This window comes from Hylobates moloch, unplaced genomic scaffold, assembly GCF_009828535.3.
Source record: "Hylobates moloch isolate HMO894 unplaced genomic scaffold, HMol_V3 SCAFFOLD_5, whole genome shotgun sequence".
Taxonomy (NCBI): Eukaryota; Metazoa; Chordata; class Mammalia; order Primates; family Hylobatidae; genus Hylobates; species Hylobates moloch.
The window spans coordinates 74,759,994-74,780,513 of record NW_026652280.1 but is presented as its reverse complement, the minus strand read 5'-3'; the positions used below and the strand labels follow the sequence as shown (position 1 = coordinate 74,780,513).

Sequence of the window (20,520 nt, the reverse complement as noted above, 5' to 3'; positions counted from 1 at the left end):
TATTCTGGTTTTGGAAAGTGCCAGATGAAAAACAGAAACAGGGCCCGAGAGAACCAAGTAATGTGAACTCAGAGAAAGGTGCCAATAGAGATAAGAAAAAAAGTTACAAACATCAAACTCGATTTTATTTATTTTTAAATCTTTAAGCATTTTTAAATTGATATGAACAATTATTTAGGAAGTACATGTGATATTTTGATACATGCATAAAATGTATAATGATCAAATCAGTATATTTAAGATATTCATCCCCTCAAATATTTATCATTTCTTTGTGTTGAGAACATTTCAAACATTCTCTTCTAGCTATTTAGAAACATACAGTAAATTATTATTATTATTTTATTTATTTATTTATTTATTTGTTTTGAGACAGAGTCTCGCTCTGTCACCCAGGCTGGAGGGCAGTGGCGCAATCTTGGCTCACTGCAAGCTCCGCCTCCCGGGGTCACGCCATTCTCCTGCCTCAGCTTCCAGAGTAGCTGGGACTACAGGCGCCCACCACCACGCCCCGCTAATTTTTTGTATTTCTAGTAGAGATGGGGTTTCACGTGTTAGCCAGGATGGTCTCGATCTCCTGTCGTCGTGATCCACCCACCTCGGCCTCCCAAAGTGAGTAAATTATTTTTAACTGTAGTTTCCCTATTCTACTATTTAATACTAGAATTTACTCCTCCTATCTGACTGTATATTTGTACCCATTTACCTGCCTCTCTCTACCCCTGCTCCCCACACAAACTCTTCCCAGACTCTGGTATCCACAATACTACTCTTTACTTCCATGAGACCCACATTTTTAATTCTTTGCCCACCTGGATATTAGGAACAATATCAAGGGGGCGGGGGGAGGGGAAGTGGAAAACCCCAGCTATGTTGAAAGTAATGTCAGCCGCTCCCCCTTTGGATATTAGGAACAATATCACAGAAGGGACGTACTCTTCCTGCGATACAGGGAGTAGCATCATCCTCTTCTTCCCTGCATACTATGAACAATATCACAGGAGGAGTGTACACCTTCTGCGTTATTGGGGGTAATATCCACTCCAGCCCTGAATATTAGAAAAAGTATCACAGTGAGGTGTACACCCCTGCGACATTGGGAGTAATATCGTCCTCTCAATCCAGGGAATTACGAACAAGATCACGGGGGGGTGTACGCCCCTGAGACATTGGGAGTAATATCATCCTCCCCTAACCTGGATATTAGCAACAAGATCACAGAGGGGGGTGTACACACCCTGCGATATTGGAAATAATAAAATCCTCTCTCCCCCGGATATTAGGAAAAATATCACAGCGTGGGTGTACATTTCCTATGCTGTTGGGAGCAATATCATTCTTTTCCTCTCTGGATATTAGGAGCAATATCACAAGGGTGGTTTACATTTCCTTCGATATTGGGAGTAATACCATCCTCTCCCCGTTTGGATATTAGGAACAATATCCCAGGGGGTGTCCACCCTCTGCGATATTGACAGTAATATCATCCTTTATTTCCCTGGATATGAGAAACAATATCACAAAAAGGTGTACACCCCCTGTGATACTGGGAGTAATATCATCCTCTCCTTCGCTGGATATTAGAAACAATATCATAGGGGGGTGAACACCCCCTGTGATATTGGGAGTAATATTTTCTCTTTCACGGGACATTAGAAACAATATCACAGGGGGTGTTTACACAACCTGCGGTATTGGTAGTAATATCATTCTCTACCCTCCAGAATATTACCAACAATATCACAGGGGTGCTGTAAACCCCCTGCGTTATTGGGAGTAATATCATTCTTTCCACTCCTGGATATTAAGAACAATATCACAGAAGGGTGTACACCCCCAGTGATATTGGGAATAATGTCATCGTCTCCTTCCCTGGAAATTAGGGACAATATCACGGCGGGGGGCGGTGTACACCTTCTGTGCTATTGGAAGTAATATCATCTTCCCCCCTCTAGATATTAGGAACAATGTCACACACGGTGTACACCCATTGTGATATTTGGAAGAATATTATAGGGTGCACACCCACTGTGACTTTAGGAGAAATATGTCCCTAAAATGTTGCAAATAATATCACAGCATATACAGTAATATCTCCCTAGAATATTACAGATAATATCACAGGGTGTACACCCACTCTGATATTAGGAGTAATATCTCCCTAGGATATCATGAATAATATCACCGGGGGTACACGCACTGTGATAATAGGAGAAATATCTCCCTAGGATATTACGAATAACATCACAGAATGTACACCCATGGTGCACACCCACTGTGATATTAGGAGTAATATCTACCTAGGATATAATGAATAACAGCACAGCGTGTACACACATGATGTACACCCACTGTGATATTAGGAGAAATATCTCCCTATGATATTATGAGTAACATCACAGAGTGTACACAGATGGTGTGCACCCACTGTGATACTAGGAGAAATATCTGCCTAGATTATTACTAATTATATCACAGAGTGTACACCCACTGTAATATCAGGAGTAATATCTCCCTAGGGTATTAAGAATAATTTCACAGGGTGTACACACATGGCGTATACCCACTGTGATATTAGGAGCAATATCGTTCTAGGATATTACAAATAGTATCACAGGGTGTATGCCCACTATGATATTAGAAGCGGTATCTCCCTAGGATATCAAAAATAATATCACAGGGTGTACAACTCTGCTTCCCAGGTTCTAAGGGATTCTCCTGTTTCAGCCTCCTGAGTAGCTGGGGTTACAGGTGACCGCCACCATGCCTGGCTAACTTTGTATTGTCACTAGAGATGGGTTTTTACCATGTTGGCCAGGCTGGTCTGGAACTCCTGACCTCTGATGATCCAGCACCCTCAGCCTCCCAAAGTGCTGGGATTACAGGTGTGAGCCATTGCACCCGGCCAAGAGTTACACATTTAATAAATCTGGAAACACGGCTCCCATATTTGACTGTGCATTTACTTTTATGAAGAAATGATGTCAGAAAACCTAAGGATGATAATAAATATGAAAAGGAACTGGCATGTAAAAAGATATTCTGGTTAAAAACTGTAAAGTTTGATTTAGTTTTTAGATAATGCGGTCCTAGCTCTTATATAGTGCTTATAAATATTCTACATCAAAGGAATTTGTAGCACAGAGTCAGAATAAAATAAAGTGTGTTTCACTGCTTCTTAATTTCTTTCAATTAGATTGTTTTTTTTTTCTTAAAGAGAGAAGAACATTTTATTTATTAATTTTTTTCTGAAAAGAGTAGGCCATATTTTACTGAGATCATGGATTTGTTATATATTACATTTTGATCTTCTAACATTGGTCAGTGGCTTTTCTCTAAAGTAGGTATGTACAGAAAGAGTTGAATAGCAAAAAAGTAAATTATGTAATAATTCTGAGATTTTTGGGTTTGGCACAACGGAGAAATATTGCTGAGGGTGTATGGTCCTCAAGTGTGAAAATGTTCCTTGTGAATTGCTTGTATCCAAAATATACACACAGCATTAAGTGCTGGTTTTTATCTTTTATTTTTCCAATGCTCTTTTCTTCTCAAGGTGTCCAAGTGACACAGAGCCACAGAATCTCACAGGTGTCTCAGAATTCCTCCTCCTGGGACTCTCAGAGGATTCAGAACTGCAGCCCATCCTTGCTAGGCTCTTCCTGTCCATGTACCTGGTCACGGTGCTGGGGAACCTGCTCATTATCCTGGCCATCGGCTCTGACTCCCACCTCCACCCTCCCATGTACTTCCTCCTCTCCAACCTGTCCTTGCCTGACATTGGTTTCACCTCGGCCGTGGTCCCCAAGATGACTGAGGAGATGCAATCGCATAGCAGAGTCATCTACCGTGGGGGCTGCCTGACACAGATGTCTTTCTTTGTCCTTTTTGCATGTATAGATGACATAATCCTGACTGTGATGGCCTATGACCGGTTTGTGGCCATCTGTCACCCCCGAACTACCCAGGCATCATGAATCCTCACCTCTGTGTCTTATTAGTTTTGGTGTCTTTTTTCCTTAGCCTGTTGGATTCCCAGCTGCACAATTTGATTGTGTTACAATTCATCCGCTTCAAGAATGTGGAAATCTCTAATTTTTTCTGTGACCCATTTCAACTTCTCAACCTTGCCTGTTCTGACAGTGTCATCAATAACATATTCATAGATTTAGATAGTACTATATTTGGTTTTCTTCGCATTTCAGGGATCCTTTTGTGTTACTAGAAGATTGTCTTCTCCATTCTAAGAATTCCATCCTCAGATGGGAAGTATAAAGCCTTCTCTACCTGCGGCTCTCGCCTGGCAGTTGTTTGCTTATTTTATGAAACAGGCATTGACATGTAGCTGACTCCAGCTGTGTCATCATCCCCCAGGAATGATGTGGTGGCGTCAGTGATGTACGCTGTGGTGGTCACCCCCATGCTGAACCCCTTCATCTGCAGCCTAAGAGGGACATTCAAAGTGCCCTGTGGAGGCTGCACAGCACAACAGTCTAATCTCATGATCTGTTCCATCCTTTTTCTTGGGTGCATTAGAAAGCGCAAGCACATTAAATCTCTACATCTGCAAATCCTACCCCCTTGGTCACATTATTTTTGTTGCTTGATGGATTTTATTCCTTTCCACATTTCCTATGTGAATATTGCTTTCTTTGTTATGTCTTTAACTGGAATAGTGAGTAATCTGTTATCCTTTGTTTAGCGTAAACATCACAACTGAATCCTTTATACCTAAGTGGCTTCCTTTAGTTTCTGAGCAATAACCCTGTTTTGCAGGTGAAATCACAACCACCTTTTTATATACAGGAAGTCCTGACTTCATTTTGTATTTGCCTGAAAATTGACTTCATGGAAACAATGTACAGTAGGTCCTCCAACACCACTGTTTTGTTCAAAGTTGCTTACTTATAATGTTGATGAGGAATAAATTGGTTTCACTATACATAATTTTGCTTAAAGGTTCAGTTTCCAAGACACTATCAAAGATGTCCAGTGAGGACATAGTGTACATCAAATTCACATCCTTTTCCTGAGTTCATGTGGAATCTCTTTAGAGACTACTTCTATGGAATCTATTTAGGCAGGTTATGTGTAGAGATCCATGTCACCGGTCTTCAATCTTAGCTTTGATTGAAATCACCTGGGGAGCTTACAAATGATGAGGCCTGTGTCTCATTACCTGAGATTCTGATTTATTTGTACCTGTGTGGGTATGCAGATTTTTTTTTCTTTTTTTTAAAGCACCAGAAATGGTTCCAATGATAAAGTTCCTAGAGGGATCAAGCTCCAACGAGTAAGAACAGAAGTTAAATGTAATATGATTTCTTCAAATATTATCTTCAAATGCATTGTCCTTCAACACCATACAAATTTTTATTATGCTGTTTTTTCTTACCATTTAGCATTTTCATTTTACATTTGTTGAGTTATGGATTTATGCACACATTGCTGTTTTTTCACACTTGTACATACATAAGATGGGAACTAAAAAAGAATAAAATGGTCAGAGTATCCCTAAAATTTCACATTCTGATACATTTTAAACATATTTGTTGTTTAAAAATTTGTTTCAATTAAGAAACTGTGGTATACACACACAATGAAGTATTATTCAGCCTAAAAAGGAATAAAATCCTCTCCACTGCAGCAAAAATTGATGAGATTGCAGGTCAGTATATTAAGTGAAATAAGCCAGGTGCAGAATGACAAATACTACATGCCCTCATTTATATGTAGGAACAAAAAAGAAAATCTTGGCAAGCTGTGGTGGCTCATGCCTGTAATCCCAGAACTTTGGGAGGCCGAGTCGGATGGATCACCTGAGGCCAGGAGTTCAAAACCAGCCTGGCAAACATGGTGAAACCCCATCTCTACTAAAAATACAAAAATCAACCGGGTGCGGTGGTGCATGCTTGTAGTCCCAGCTACTTGGGAGGCTGAGGCAGGAGAATTGCTTGAAACTAGGAGGCGGAGGTAGCAGTGAGCCAAGATCATGTCTCTATACTCCAACCTGGACAGTAGAACGAGACTCCATCACACACATACACACAAAAGGAATCTCATGAAGGTGGAGTATAAAGGTGGTTAGCAGAGGCTAGAAAGAAAAGGGGTGGGATGGGGAATGAAGAGGAGTTGATAATTGGGTACAGAAATACAGAAAGATGGAATAAATGAGTTCTAGTGTTTGATAGTACAGTATGGAAACTTTAGTTCACAAGAATTTACTGCATATTTCCAGATGGCTTGGAAAGAAGCTTTTAACTTTCTCATTATGCTGATTTTTAAGATATTATCTTTCTGCTCCAATCACACCCTTCTATACTCTTCATTTTGAGGCTAAATTGGGACTCCTGAAATCATGCTTTTTTTTTCTTTTTTTTTTCTTTTTTTTTTTGAGATGGCGTTTCCCTCTTGTTGCCAAGGCTGAAGTACAATGAGTGTGATCTCAGCTCACCACAACCTCTGCTGCCTGGGTTCAAGCAATTCTACTGCCTCAACCTCCTGAGTAGCTAGGATTATAGGCATGCGACACCATGCTCAGCTAATTTTGTATTTTTAGTAGAGACGAGGTTTCTCCCTGTTGGTCAGGCTGATCTTGAACTCCCAACTTCAAGTGATCTGCCCGCCTTGGCCTCCCAAAGTGCTGGGATTACAGGCGTGAGCCACTGCGCCCAGCCCATGCTATATTTTCTCTGTTGTTGTTTTTGAACCATAAATAACTTCTCACGTATATGTTCAACTGATTTTTAACATGAGTGCCAAGAAAGTTCATTGGTGGGAAAAGCAGCCTTTTTAATAAATGTTGCTGGAGAAACTTGATTTCCACAGAAGCAGAGGCTAGGAAGAAAAGGGGTGGGATGGGGAATGAAATCCTGTCATTTGCAGAAAATGTGATGAAACTGGAGGTTATTATGTTAAGTGAACCAAGCCAGGCACAAAGAGACAAATGTTGCATTATCTCACTCATACATAAAGCTAAAAAATTTTGATTCCACGGAAGTAAAGAATAGAATGGTGGTAGCCAACGGCTGGGATGGGATGGGAGGAAGGGGGCATGAGGAGCGTTTGGCTTATGGGTACAAAAATACAGAGAGATAGAAGGAATAAGTTCTAGTGCTTGATAGCACATTAGGGCAACTACAGTTAAAAATAATATGTTGTATATTTCAAAATAGCTGGAGGAGAAGTGTTAGGATAATGCCAACACAAATAAATGATAATAGTTTCAGGTGATGAATATCCCAATTACACTGGATGTGATACTTACACAATGTATCCATGTATGAAAATACCACATACAGCTCATAAATATGTGTAACTATTATATATCAATTAGAAAAATATTCATGTTACCTTGTGCAGGAGGTTCTAGCCAGTGAAACGAAGTGAGGGAAAGTAAAATTGAAAATATTAAAGGAAAAGTTGCTCCTTTAGGTAAGTATTATGAATGTTTACCTAGAATATCTTAAGGTATCTAAATATATTGATCAGTGGGATGAAATAAAGAGTCCAGAAAAAAATATATAAATTAGATATTATATAATATATTGCATATTAATAGATTATATCATATTAATAATATATTAATAATGTATATTATCTTATATTATACATATAACATAATCTATAGATAATTAGCTGATTTTTGACAAAGATGTTGGGATAATCCATGGGGAATTAAAAGCCTTTTCAACAAACAGTGCAAGAGCAGGTATCTACATAGGGACTAAAGGAACATCAAACTTGACTTCACATTAAATGCAAACATCAACTCAAAATGGGTCATAGACATGAAAGTAACATCTAAAGTATAGAAACGTCTAGAAAAAATCATAAAAGAAAATTGTGGGGATATAAAGGTTATTACACACTTCTAAAAGAGTACTCAGAAAGCATAATTCATAAAAATATGTATTAAATTAAACCAAAACTAATGGCTCTTTTCTTCAAAGAATAGCGTTAATAAAATAAAAAAGGAAACTAAAGAGTGGTAAAAATATTTCTTAATATTTCTGAGTAAGAGTTTCTATACAAAATGTGTAAAGAACACTTGCCATCCAATCATAAGAAGACAATCCTGGGCCGGGCGCAGTGGCTCACACCTGTAATCCTAGCACTTTGGGAGGCCAAGGCGGGCGGATCGTGAGGTCAGGAGATCGAGACCATCCTGGCTAACACGGTGAAACCCTGTCTCTACTAAAAATACACAACAACAAAAAAAAACATTAGCCGGGCGTGGTGGCGGGCGCCTGTAGTCCCAGCTACTCCGGAGGCTGAGGCAGGAGAATGGCGTGAACCCGGGAGGCGGAGCTTGCAGTGAGCCGAGATCACGCCACTGCACTCCAGCCTGGGCGACAGAGAGAGACTCCGTCTCAAAAAAAAAGAAGACAATCCTGTAAGAAATAAATGAATTTATTAAACACGTCAGCCAAAAATTACTTGTAAGTATTCAATAAGCACATAAAAATGTGCACAGCATTTTAGTCATTAAAGACATAGGAATAAAAATCCAGAAACTACCCATGACTATGGCAAAAGTTGAAAATTCTAACACTGTCAAGTTTTGGCAAAGGTGTAGAAGTATTTTTACTCTCATACACTGTTGGAGAGAATGTAAAAGAATATAAGTACTTCAAAAAACACTTTGACAATTTCCTAAAATATAAATAAATTCTATAACATGATTCAAACATTTATCCAAAATAAATGAAAATATGTGTCATATGTAAACCGCGTTTATGAATACACACAGCCGCTCCATGTACAACACCAAAACATGGAAACAATCAAAGCTCACCAGCAGAGGAATGCATAAATAAATTACGGTATGTTCATCCAGTGGAATTCTATTCTGCAATGACAATGAAAAAACTATTGATATTTACATCATAGATGTCTCTTAAATCTTTATGCTAAGGAAAAAAACTTCACACATAAAAATGTATGTTCTGTTGATTATTAATTATCTTTAACTATAGGATTCTGATCTGTGGTTTCCCTGGGTTACAGGCGAAAATGAATGATATTGAAAAATTTTAAGGACTGTTTCTGGATAATGTGAATGTTCTGTACCTTGATTGTGGTTTCACAATTGAATATGTCTGTCACCACATTGAATTTTAAATATAATTAAATATATTTTAAAGTATGTAGTTTATTTTCTGAAAATTATGCCTCAGTAACGTTGTTAATGTAAGAGTAAGACCATATTAAAAATAATAATTACATTGTATTAATATAAGATGCAAATATATTTTTATAAAACAACTAAAATACATGGACAAATATCAGGAATAATTATTGTGTTGTACATTTTAACATTTAAACATAAATATAAATGTACTCAAGTCATCACATGCTATTTTGCATTTGAAACTTGCTTTTAAATACAGGTTTCACAATATAATATGTCAACTTTAGTTTCTCCATTTACTTTCAAAACTGTCAGAGTTAGATAATAAATAAATTGATGCTCTAAGTGATGCCTAAAATCTCAGAGAGCTACCAATTAGCCAGCTTTAACTTGAAACAGAGAGGCATGGGGGTACTAGGATATTTAAAATCTATATTTCAGAAAAATTTGTCACAGGGATTGTTGTGCAGTAATTAAATGAGGATTTTTTTTTATTTCCAAGAAAATGTTATAGCCAAAAACATCACAAGGTCAAGATTACTAAATCTTTGACTCTTCGATCTATAAATAAATTCTAGTTCCTCAGACTTGCTTCATCATTAATTGAGATGCAAAAGCTGAGCAGGGTGCAAGGAGACTGGGACTGTTCAAATCTCCTTTAGATGCCACCACAAAAGAGGTAAACAAGGTAGAGTGGAACCAAGCGTTTAGAAGAAAAATTAATAAAGGAATCTATTTGTATGGAGGGTAAGTGTCCTTAAGATTCTACCCAGAGAACTAGTGACAGCTGTCTCTCCAAAAAAAAAAAAAAAAAAAAAAAAAGAATGCATCAGCATGTTCCACCCCAATGTCACTGTATACTGAGTGTGTAGTGGAAGAAATATTTCCATTTTTTATTCATTGGTCTCTTAAACTGAAGATCACCCATATCTAGTATAGAGAAATGGGTAATAATCACAGATCATAAATTTTTAGGGCTGAACGTTTTGGCATTGGGGAATTATCTTCCATATTTGGGAGAAAGAGTGAAATACCCTGGGGTGGAATCTGCCTTGATGTTCTCCAAAAATCGTTTTTTTTTTTTGACCTACAGTAATACAACATCCCCTAGCCCTTTCACATTTAAGTTAGTTCATGTTAATAGTTTCTACAATAGCATTTGTGTGGAAATGACACATCTATCATGTGCTGAGACTCTTTAGAGGGAGTTTCCTTCCTTATGCTCTATCTATACTTGGTTCTCAGCTCTCTGAATGCTCGTGGTCCAATAGAGAACTACAAAGATGACCTAGGGAACAATAGAACTATTAGATGGAAGGAAATAGAGTTTTTTAATTACTAACCACCACATTGCACTCTGATATGAATGTAAGATACTTCTTTATTTTGATAAGGCATTGATATATCTGTGGTAATGTTTCAAGTTTTAGACTTGTTCAGGTCACTGTGGTATTTAAATGAACTATGAAATACCCAATTTATCCAATTCTCCTTTTTCATAATAGACCAGTGTACTCCAGTGGAAAATGGACATTCAGCTTGTCCCAACCTGGTAATGGGAAGTTTCTGGAAAATCATGAGTGCCATTTTCAGTTGTAGATGGCAATGAAGAAAGCCCTATTTGGACATAACAAATCAGTGATAATAAAGAGTACAGAGGAACAATGTAGGAGAGGCGTGCTGTGGTACAGAGAAGCAGATTTAGCATGCATAAAGGAACTTGGTTTTAGAAACATACTGTCAAATGGTCATAGAACCCCAAACAAGAAGAAACAAATGTAACGCCACATAGAAGTAGATTTGGTGCTCCTGATTTTATGCCTGAGAAACATCACCATACACACCTGGAAGTAGCTGCAATAGGGAAAGGATGTTGAAAAGTGTCTTCTTTTCCTTCTGTTTTAAATAATCTAGTTTAAAATGTTTATTTTCGAAGTGGCTTGCATTAAAAAACTTTTTTTATTGTAGGTTCAGGTGTCCATTTGAAGGGTTGTTCCACATGGGGTTTGTTGTACAGATTTCACCCAGGCATTATTTTTGGGGTTTTTTTGACAGAGTTTCACTCTTGTTGCCCAGTCTGGAGTGCAATGGCGCGATCTCGGCTCACTGCAACCTCCACCTCCCAGGTTCAAGTGATTCTCCTGCCTCACCCTCCCTAGCAGCTGAGATTAATTTTGTATATTTAGTAGAGACGGGGTTTCCCCATGTTGGTCAGGCTGGTCTCGAACTCCTGACATCAGATGATCCACCCTCCTCGGCCTCCCAAAGAGCTGGGATTACAGGCGTGAGCCATAGCGCCCGGCCCTCACCCAGGTATTAAGCCTAGTACCCAATAGTTTTTTTTTCTGCTCCTCTCCTTCCTTTCATTCTCCATCCTCAGGTAGGCCCTCCATGTGTCCATGTGTTGCCATCACTTAGCTCTTGATTTTAAGTGAGAGCATGCAGTATTTGGGTTTCTGTTCCTGAGTTAGTTCACTAAGGATAATAATGGCCCTCAGCTCCATCCATGTTCCTGCAAAAGACATAGTCTTCTTTTTTAATGGCTTCATAGGATTCCATGATGTATATGTACCACATTTTCTTTATCTAGTCTACCACTGATGGACATATAGATTGGTTCCATGTCTATGCTATTGAGAATAGTGCTGCAATGAACGTACATGTGCATGCGTCTTTATCATGAAATGATTTCTATTCCTTTGGGTCTACAGCCAGTAATGTGATCACGAGGTAGAATGGCAGTTCTGTTTTTACCTCTTTCAGGAATCGTCACACTGCTTTCCACAATGGTTGAACTAATTTACACTCCCACCAAGACACTGTAAGTGTTGCCTCTTCACTGCAACCTCACCAGCATCTGTTATTTTTTGACTTTTTAATAATAGTGATTCTGACTGGTGTGGGATGGTATCTATCTCATTGTGGTTTTGATTTGCATTTCACTAATGATCACTTGTTAGTGATGGAAAGTTTGATTTGCATTTCTCTAATGATCACTAGTTAGTGACCATTAGACCCGCTCAGGGAGGGACGGTCCCACAAACGCTCCGAGGACAATGGCTTTGCTGTAGGGGCAAAGGTGCACTCACTCTGGCAGCAGTGGCACACAGGATGTATGGGCACACTCACAGTGGCAGGGAAGGCAATGTCCTCTGGCACACACACTCACTGGCAAAGGGATGCTGGTATTAGTGTTTTTATAATTAGCATAAATAATAGGAGAGAGACATAAATAGGGGGTGGCCATGGGTGAGTGAGTGCAGGCAAAGTGGCTCGAGAGGCTGCAGTGCAGGGAGGGTGCTGGTGGGCTGGCCTGTGTCTGTACGGGCTACTCTGCTGGAACAGTCTGCAGGGCAGCCGGGGGTCCACCAGCACAGGAGCTATGATGTGGCCCCCAGGAGGTACCTGGCTGGGGGCCAAGCTGGGACCCAGGAGAGGCCAGCAAACTGAGAGGTGCTGAGGTTAGAATAGCCTCATGTAGTGGGTGAGACTGCCCTGCAGAATTCAGGTCCCATAGTTCCCCTAGGGCTAAAGCTTCCTACCAGAGCATGTCAAGCCTGGCGGAATGGGCATCCCTGGCCATGCTCCACTACAGACACTTACACACCAAACCCTCTGGACTCCACACAGGCTGGAGTTCTTCCCCTACCACTTGTCTAAGTATCTCTCCCTGCCATTTCAAGTGTTGCTGGTGGTCCAGGGGTTTTCTCCTGCTGGGATTCAGAGGCTCATGGAAAGAGAGGGTTGCTCCTTGCCCATTCAACTCATACCTTTGCAGGAGTCACTGGGGGCCAGGAATGCTTCCTGGTGTGAGGTAGCCCCATGCAGAATTCCTTTCCTTCTGATGATCTGCTAGGAGTGCACCAATCTTCCTGATGTCCTGGTCCCTCATGAGAGATGTTCCTCTTGACTGCGTCTAATGCAGACTTGAGTGCATCTTGGAGAGGTGTATTACATTTTCAATCAGCTGGATACATTTCCCTGGTGCCTTATAGACAACATAGAATGAAATAAATGTATAGATGGATTTTCTCAGCAGACTTAACATGTTTTAATATCCAAAAAAAAGTTAACCTAGGAACAGAGGGTTCCACATCTGGAAAAGAATCTCACCGTTCAATATGTTGAAGACATCAAGCATATCATGTTCATGTGATTAAACACATGATACATTTTTTAAAGGTCTAGTTAATTTGGATCTAGATAAATTATGGGAATATAAGTAAGGCAGACAAATCCACATTAAGTATTAGGGGCCTTAAATACATAATTAGAAAATTTTTAACTTTTTCTGAAAGTAATACTAGACAACTAAATGGTATTTAATTAACTCCCCTCATGAGGAGATGAAGAGGAGGATAAGTTTACTCAAACAAAGTAGTTTTGAAAAATGAATCAGAACGATTGACAAACAGAAGCAGCCTTCTAGAAATTAAACTGATACCCAAGAGAAGACATACCCCAGGGTGAGTCTGACTATTCCTATTTAAGAGCTGTTGCTATTTGAAACAAGCAAGCATATTGCAAAATTACAGTTCCTGAGAAAAAGAAGAGCTTCAAAAGTTTGTACAGACAGCTTCATGCAAATCCCTAAAGGTAAGCCGTAACTGGGTTGACAGATTATTTTATTTAAGAATAGTTATAAGTTTGTGGATAGAAATGCAACTAATAAAACAGAAAAGCATGAAAATTTGAGACCTTTAACTGAAAATTAATTATTTAATATATAAATCATGTAGCTCAAGTTAAATAAAATTAGATGTCTGATAATGGTAAAATTACATTAATAATAAAAAATAATTTAAGGTAATTTTGAAAACTACTACTAATAGAAATGTATAAATATGAGATAATATTTGTCTGATCACTTTATCAATGTATTAAGTCAAACGCATTGGCTGATCGGGCTAAAATGGGTATAGGTGTAGCAGATTTGAAGACACAGAAAAAAAGAATTTGTTTAGAAAGTTGGAAAACAAACATTAAGCAAGTGTAATGGGAATTGACAAGCAGTAATTTCTTCATATTGGATGACATTGATGTGAAGTAAAGCAAGACAGTGTGTTTTTGTTTTGTTTTGTTTAATTTTTTGATCCCATTTATATGCTCTGGCCACTTAGATGGCCAGAGTAAATGTTAGCTTGGTTTAATCAAAGAGTTTTACTTTAATAAGGCAACAAGATGAAGGGAAAATAGAGAGAAGAAATTGTATTTGGTTGAAAGGAATTGTATTTGGTTATATGACTTAGATAAAAAAATGTAAAAAAAATTGTGATGAATTTCTATATCTTGATTAAGTTATAATTTAATTACTATTTAGCATTCACTGTATTCAGGGCACTAGCAGAGAAAGTCAATAAACTGCCTACTGGTATTAGTGTTTTTACATTTAGCATAAATAATAGGAGAGAGACATGAAGCAGAGCAACAATAACGCATGTAGTTAGTCTCTCAGTAACCAAGAAGTTGTTTAAGAGAATTGATTCTCACTGGTGCATAAAAGGAAAATTTTAAAATTCACTTTGAGTAAGAATTAATCATAATATTCAAGGGCAACATTTTGAATAAAAAAAATGGAATATGACTACCAATACAAAGAAAAATGATATTCTCAGATGAAACAGTAAAAGCCTACACTATAACTCTACCCTTAAGTGTGAAATAATATGTTATTTCTCCATAATATTTTCTGAACAACAATGCCTGCTTCTCAATGCCTCTGGTTGCATTATATCCCAGTATAATAAAATACATTAAGGTTTCATTTCTTAAATTGATTTTAATGCTAAATCAGTTTATTGTCTAGAAACAGAGCAAGTACTGGTGAAAATGACTTAAGAGCTTATGTAAGTATATTTCTGTATCTCATTTAGTTAACTCAAGAGGAAAATATTGCTCAAAATATGAATGAATTAACTGTCTTGAATTTACTATATCTGCAGATGGGGAGCAAACTAAAAGAGAAAAAACCAAATGTGACTACAATAATGGAATTTGTTCTTTTGGGGTTTTCTGATATTCCCAATCTCCACTGGATGCTTTTTGGTATATTTTTACTGATATATTTGACTATCCTGATGTGCAATGGCATCATAATAATAATAACAAAAATTGACCCCACTCTCCAGACTCCCATGTATTTTTTTCTTAGCAATTTTTCCCTTTTGGAAATCTGTTATGTAACAATCACTATCCCAAGAATGCTCATGGACCTTTGGACTCAGAAAGGAAATATTTCTTTGTTTGCTTGTGCTACACAAATGTGTTTTTTTCTTATGCTTGGAGGCACAGAGTGTCTCCTTCTGACAGTGATGGCCTATGACCGCTATGTGGCTATTTGTAAGCCTTTGCAGTATCCTCTAGTGATGAACCACAAAGTCTGCATTCAGCTGATAATAGCTTCCTGGATCATCACAATTCCTGTAGTAATTGGGGAAACATGCCAAATTTTCCTTCTGTGCTTTTGCGGAGCTAACACAATTAATCATTTCTTTTGTGACATCCCACCAATACTCAAGCTTGCTTGTGGAAACATATTTGTGAAAGAGATAACAGTCCATGTAGTAGCGGTGGTGTTTATCACGGTGCCATTTCTGTTGATTGTTGTCTCTTACAGCAAAATTGTCTCCAATATTTTGAAATTGTCATCAGCCAGAGGAAGGGCTAAAGCCTTCTCCACCTGCTCATCTCACCTAATAGTTGTAATTTTATTCTTTGGAGCAGGTACTATCACTTATTTACAGCACAAACCACATCAGTTTTTCAAAGGATGGGGAAACTGATTTCTCTTTTCTACACCATTCTGATTCCAACTTTGAATCCCATTATATATACTCTGAGGAACAAAGATATCATGGTGGCATTGAGAAAATTACTAGCTAAGTTATTAACATGAGACAAAGACTTGAAATTACAGAAATAATTTCTCTACAGGTTTGTCATGTGGCTTCAATGAAATTTTTTTTAGCTTTGTTCCTATGGTATTCAATAATGAGTACTGAAATCATAAATACAAACATACATTATGTCAAGGGGTGTTTTATTCACAGAATATAGTTATGTGCTACTGTGTAATTGGAGCACAATTTAACTCAGGTGCCAAGATCTCATTTTGATCAATGGTTAACTATTGATTAAAAGAACACCTGAGCAATAAAATGAAAAATAACTGAGTGAGTCATATAATTAGGGGTTAGGATCATGCTCTGTAATACGTCTTCTTTCACCTTCCCATTCCTTCAGATGTATTTACTGCCTTTCTCTGAGCCTTGGGTTTGGATTTAACTGATTAGAAACACCAAAAATAGCTAAGATGGTGGAAACAAAGGATATGGGATTTTCTTTGCATTTTACCCTACTTGTTTCTCGTATCTTTGTCCATATATTTTTAAATCTAAATATCCTGAGAATGTTTATTCCTCTAACTGCTTACGTCTTACTCTTCTCTGATAACATATTTTCTCTCCTTGTAGCTTCAGGTCTTGCTTTGTTAATATTTAGTTTTCATCCTAAACTAGCCTTACCTATGTGTTTTGGGTTGAATGCTGGACCCTCAAAATAGAAATCTCCAACTAGAACCTTCAAATTTAATCTTATTTAGAAAAAGAAAGTCTTTCAGCTATAGTGAAGCTAAAGATTTTAAACGAAAGTACCATGATTTAGATTGCACATAAAGTCCAATGACAAGTGTTATTATAAAAGACAAAGAGGCAGAAGTTTGAGGGGAAAAAAGGTGCAGAGAAACAGAGAAGAACATCATGTAAAGGTGAAGGCAGAGACTGGAATGATTCAACCACAAACCAAAGATGGTCAAGATTCACCAAAACAAAAAGGCGCAAGGAAAGAATCATCCTTAAAGCCTTTGAAGGAAGTGAGTTCCTGCCAACGTTGTGATTTTGGAGAAGCATAGAGAACTGATGAATGACTAATCTGCTATTGCCTTAAGCCACCCAATTTGCAGTAAGTTGTTAAGATAAACCAGGGGAAATAATATATCACACAAATTGTCCTTTTATTTAAGTTCTTTTATTCGAATATCTGGAATGAATTCTGTATTCCACCTTGCCTCAGCTGATTCAGCTGATATGCCATACCACCCTACCCTTCAATTGTTGCATGTATTTTGGGCAGTAAATTGGCTTTTGTTTTATATATATATATATATATATATATATATATATATATATATATATATATATTCAATGAAATTCGATCTTGTAGAGGTAATATATTTTCAATAGTTATTACAAACGTGTTTTTTCAAAAACTTTTATCATGAACTTTGTTTTAATGATGCAAAACAAATTTAGGAGTAAAGGGAAGTCAGTCTCAGAGTACATGAAGGCACGAGTACATCTTTACCTTACAGTAATGCACAACCACTCAAGATAATGTCTCAGAACCGCTCAATTGAAGAAATTCCTACTTCCCTTATATGTAAGAAAGAGTGCATATGTACTTAAAAAATATAACATCATTTTTGTAAAACTAATAATAATAGCAACTATAATTTCATATAGCATTTTACATGTGCATGTTAGGAATGGGTTGTTTGCATATTAGCAGTGTCTAGGGGGATGTGCATTAGAAGAGAATATTGGCTTCCTCATACTGGCAAGAATTCAGAAGATTTCTGTTTTATTATATTTTAATTTACAATTTATATTTACTACATGGGGAATATAAAGCTAGATCACAAGAAATAATATGTTTTGTTATTATGAAAATATAAAACTATATTACAAAGAAAATATTTGCATTTCTCTTTTTATTTCTACTAAATGTCTTAAAGAATATTTCCCATCAAGTAGGTAAATTTTTTATATCAACCAAATCATGTTTGAATTTTGAAAGAAAAAGTAAATATCTTTTGATCTAACGGGAATAAAAACATATGGCATTTAGGGACATTCTTTCAAAGAATAACTGAAAGTCATTTAATGATATCAGAGAGAGACAAATTTAAAATAATAAAAGTGGGCTTAATTAAAAACAAATGACTAATAGTGAGCCTTAAATGATGGTCAATGAAACAATCTAGAAAAAAAGAAAGAGAAAAATATGAACAAATATTGAATTGATGAGCGGATTCTTACTAATATTTAGCAAATCAAATAGATGATAAGCACAATAAAAATTTACATAACTATTGACAAATGATTTTTCAGTCTTTAATAAATGAAATGTATAAAAATGAATTTGCATATTATCAGAAGCCATATAAGTGGTATATTTATAAAGTGAGCCTTTGTCCTTTTTAATACAAAAAGGTATGTACAAATTTTTGTTCATATACTTGCTGACAATGATAATTTAAACAAATTCCAAAATAACAAAGTAAAAAAATAGCAAAAATTTAATCATTTAAAAAAATGGAACTTAAAGCACTTAATAAGGCTAATAAAATAAAGATAACATGAATCTATTTATACTTAATGACAATACAATAGGTAAGTTAATTTTCTTTCTTTCTTTTTTTTTTTTTGAGATGAAGTCTTGCTCTTTTGCCCAGGCTGGAGTGCAGTGGCCCAATCTCAGCTCACTGCAACCTCCATCTCCAGGGTTCAAACAATTCTCCCACCTCAGCCTCTCAAGTAGCTGAGATTACAGTCTCGTGCCACCATGCCCGACTAATTTTTATATCTTTATAGGAAACGGGGTTTCACTATGTTGGCCAGACTGGTCTTGAACTCCTGACCTCAAGTTATCTACCCTCCTTGGCCTCCCAAAATGCTGGGATTACAGGCGTGAGCCATTGCACCTGGACAGTAAGTTAATTTTTTGATATCCCACCATATCAACCCAATGAAGAAAACATATATCTCTAAATATTGTCAAATCATTGATCAAATATTTCCTATCTATGTATCATTACTAAACCTAAGGAAAATAAATACATTTGTCTTGTTTTCTCTAATTTGAATATTTGAAAGGATTCACTAGATTATACAGAATGTACTCAAAAAAGGATTTTATTTTAAGTCAAAGGTCAGGCATGGTGGCTTACACATATAAACCTAGCACTTTCGGAGACCAAGGCCAGGATGAGCAATTGAGACCAAGAATTTGAGAGCAGTGTGGGCAATATAGTGAAACTCTGTCTCCACTAAAAAATTAAAATAAGCTGGCATGTTGACATGTGCCTGTGGTCCCAGCTGCTTGGGAGGTAGAGGCAGAAGGATTGCTTGAGCCTGGGGGTTTGAGTCTACAATAGGCTGTGATCATACCGGTGCACTCCAGCCTGGGCGACACAGCAAGATCCCATCTCAAAACTAAACCAAACAAACAAAAAAAAAATGAAGTAAAAAAATATGGTTTATGAGAAAAAGAAAACTGCAGGCATGCATTGAATGTCTTAGAGTACTCAGCAAGAAGAAATTCCCAGGGCCCTTTCTTTCCCATACACGAAATTACATTCTTGCTTATTAATAACATCAGATGAACTGTGGAAAGAATCTGGATTTCTGGAGAGGTCAGAGAGTAAAGGGAATTGAGGTGGAGTATGATTTCTGTTGTCATTTAATCAAGTCAGGTTGTCAAACTCATTACAGCAGTCACAAACCATCTAAAAAGAAATTGACTGAGGTTCCAGAGTTGTTTTAGACCTTATACAGAATATCATAAAGTCCACTGATCTTATCTTCACCAGTAGTAAAAATCTAGGCATCCATACATTCTCAAATAAAGAGACCTTTTCTAACAAAAGGTGTAGATCAACTCTATATCCACAATGGTAATGGTAAATTCAATGCCTTTTAAGTGATTGCATTGCCTTTCTAACGCAGCATAACAAATGACTATAAACTTAGCAATTTAAGAAAACATACATTTATCATCCCACAGTTTCTCTAGGTCATACATTTGGCACAGGATGGTAGGCTCCCTGCTTAGAGTCTCAGAGGCTGAAATCAAGGTGTCAGCTGGGCCAAGTTCTTGTCTGGAGACTCTGGGGAAGAATATCTGATTATAGCTAGGGTCAGTTACATTGTTGGCAGAGTCTAGTTTCTTAGCTTCTTGAGATTGAAAGACAGGTCAAATTTCTTTTCTATTTTTTTTTGAGACAGAGTCTCCCTCTGTCGCTAAGCTGGAGTGCAGTGGCACAATCTAGGCTCTCTGCTACCTCCTACTCCCTGGTTCAAGCGATTCTCCTGCCTCAGCCTCCAGAGTAGCTGGGATTACAGGCACACACCACCACACCCAGCTAATTTTTGTAGTTTTGGTAGAGACGGGGTTTCACCATGTTGGTCAGGATGGTCTCAATCTCCTGCACAGGTCCAATTTCTTAGCTGGATGTCAGCTGAGGCCAAATCTTAGCTCTTAGAAGCTAACCGCATTCCCATGCCCTATCCCCTCTTCCATTTCCCTCACTTTAAATCTGATTTTTTTTTTTT

General features: G+C 37.4%; 1 protein-coding gene and 1 pseudogene across 1 annotated transcript; both read left to right on the top strand.

Moving 5' to 3' along the window:
- The first annotated feature begins 882 nt into the window (after positions 1-882).
- On the top strand, positions 883-4,533 carry LOC116467843 (olfactory receptor 7E24-like; annotated as a pseudogene).
- A 9,177-nt stretch (positions 4,534-13,710) lies between these two features.
- LOC116468144 (olfactory receptor 10AG1) lies at positions 13,711-16,025 on the top strand. Its single transcript, XM_032151753.2, is given in 4 exon segments — positions 13,711-13,726; positions 15,073-15,101; positions 15,103-15,888; positions 15,891-16,025. Coding segments are annotated over 4 exon segments (966 nt in total).
- The last annotated feature ends 4,495 nt before the right edge of the window (positions 16,026-20,520 follow it).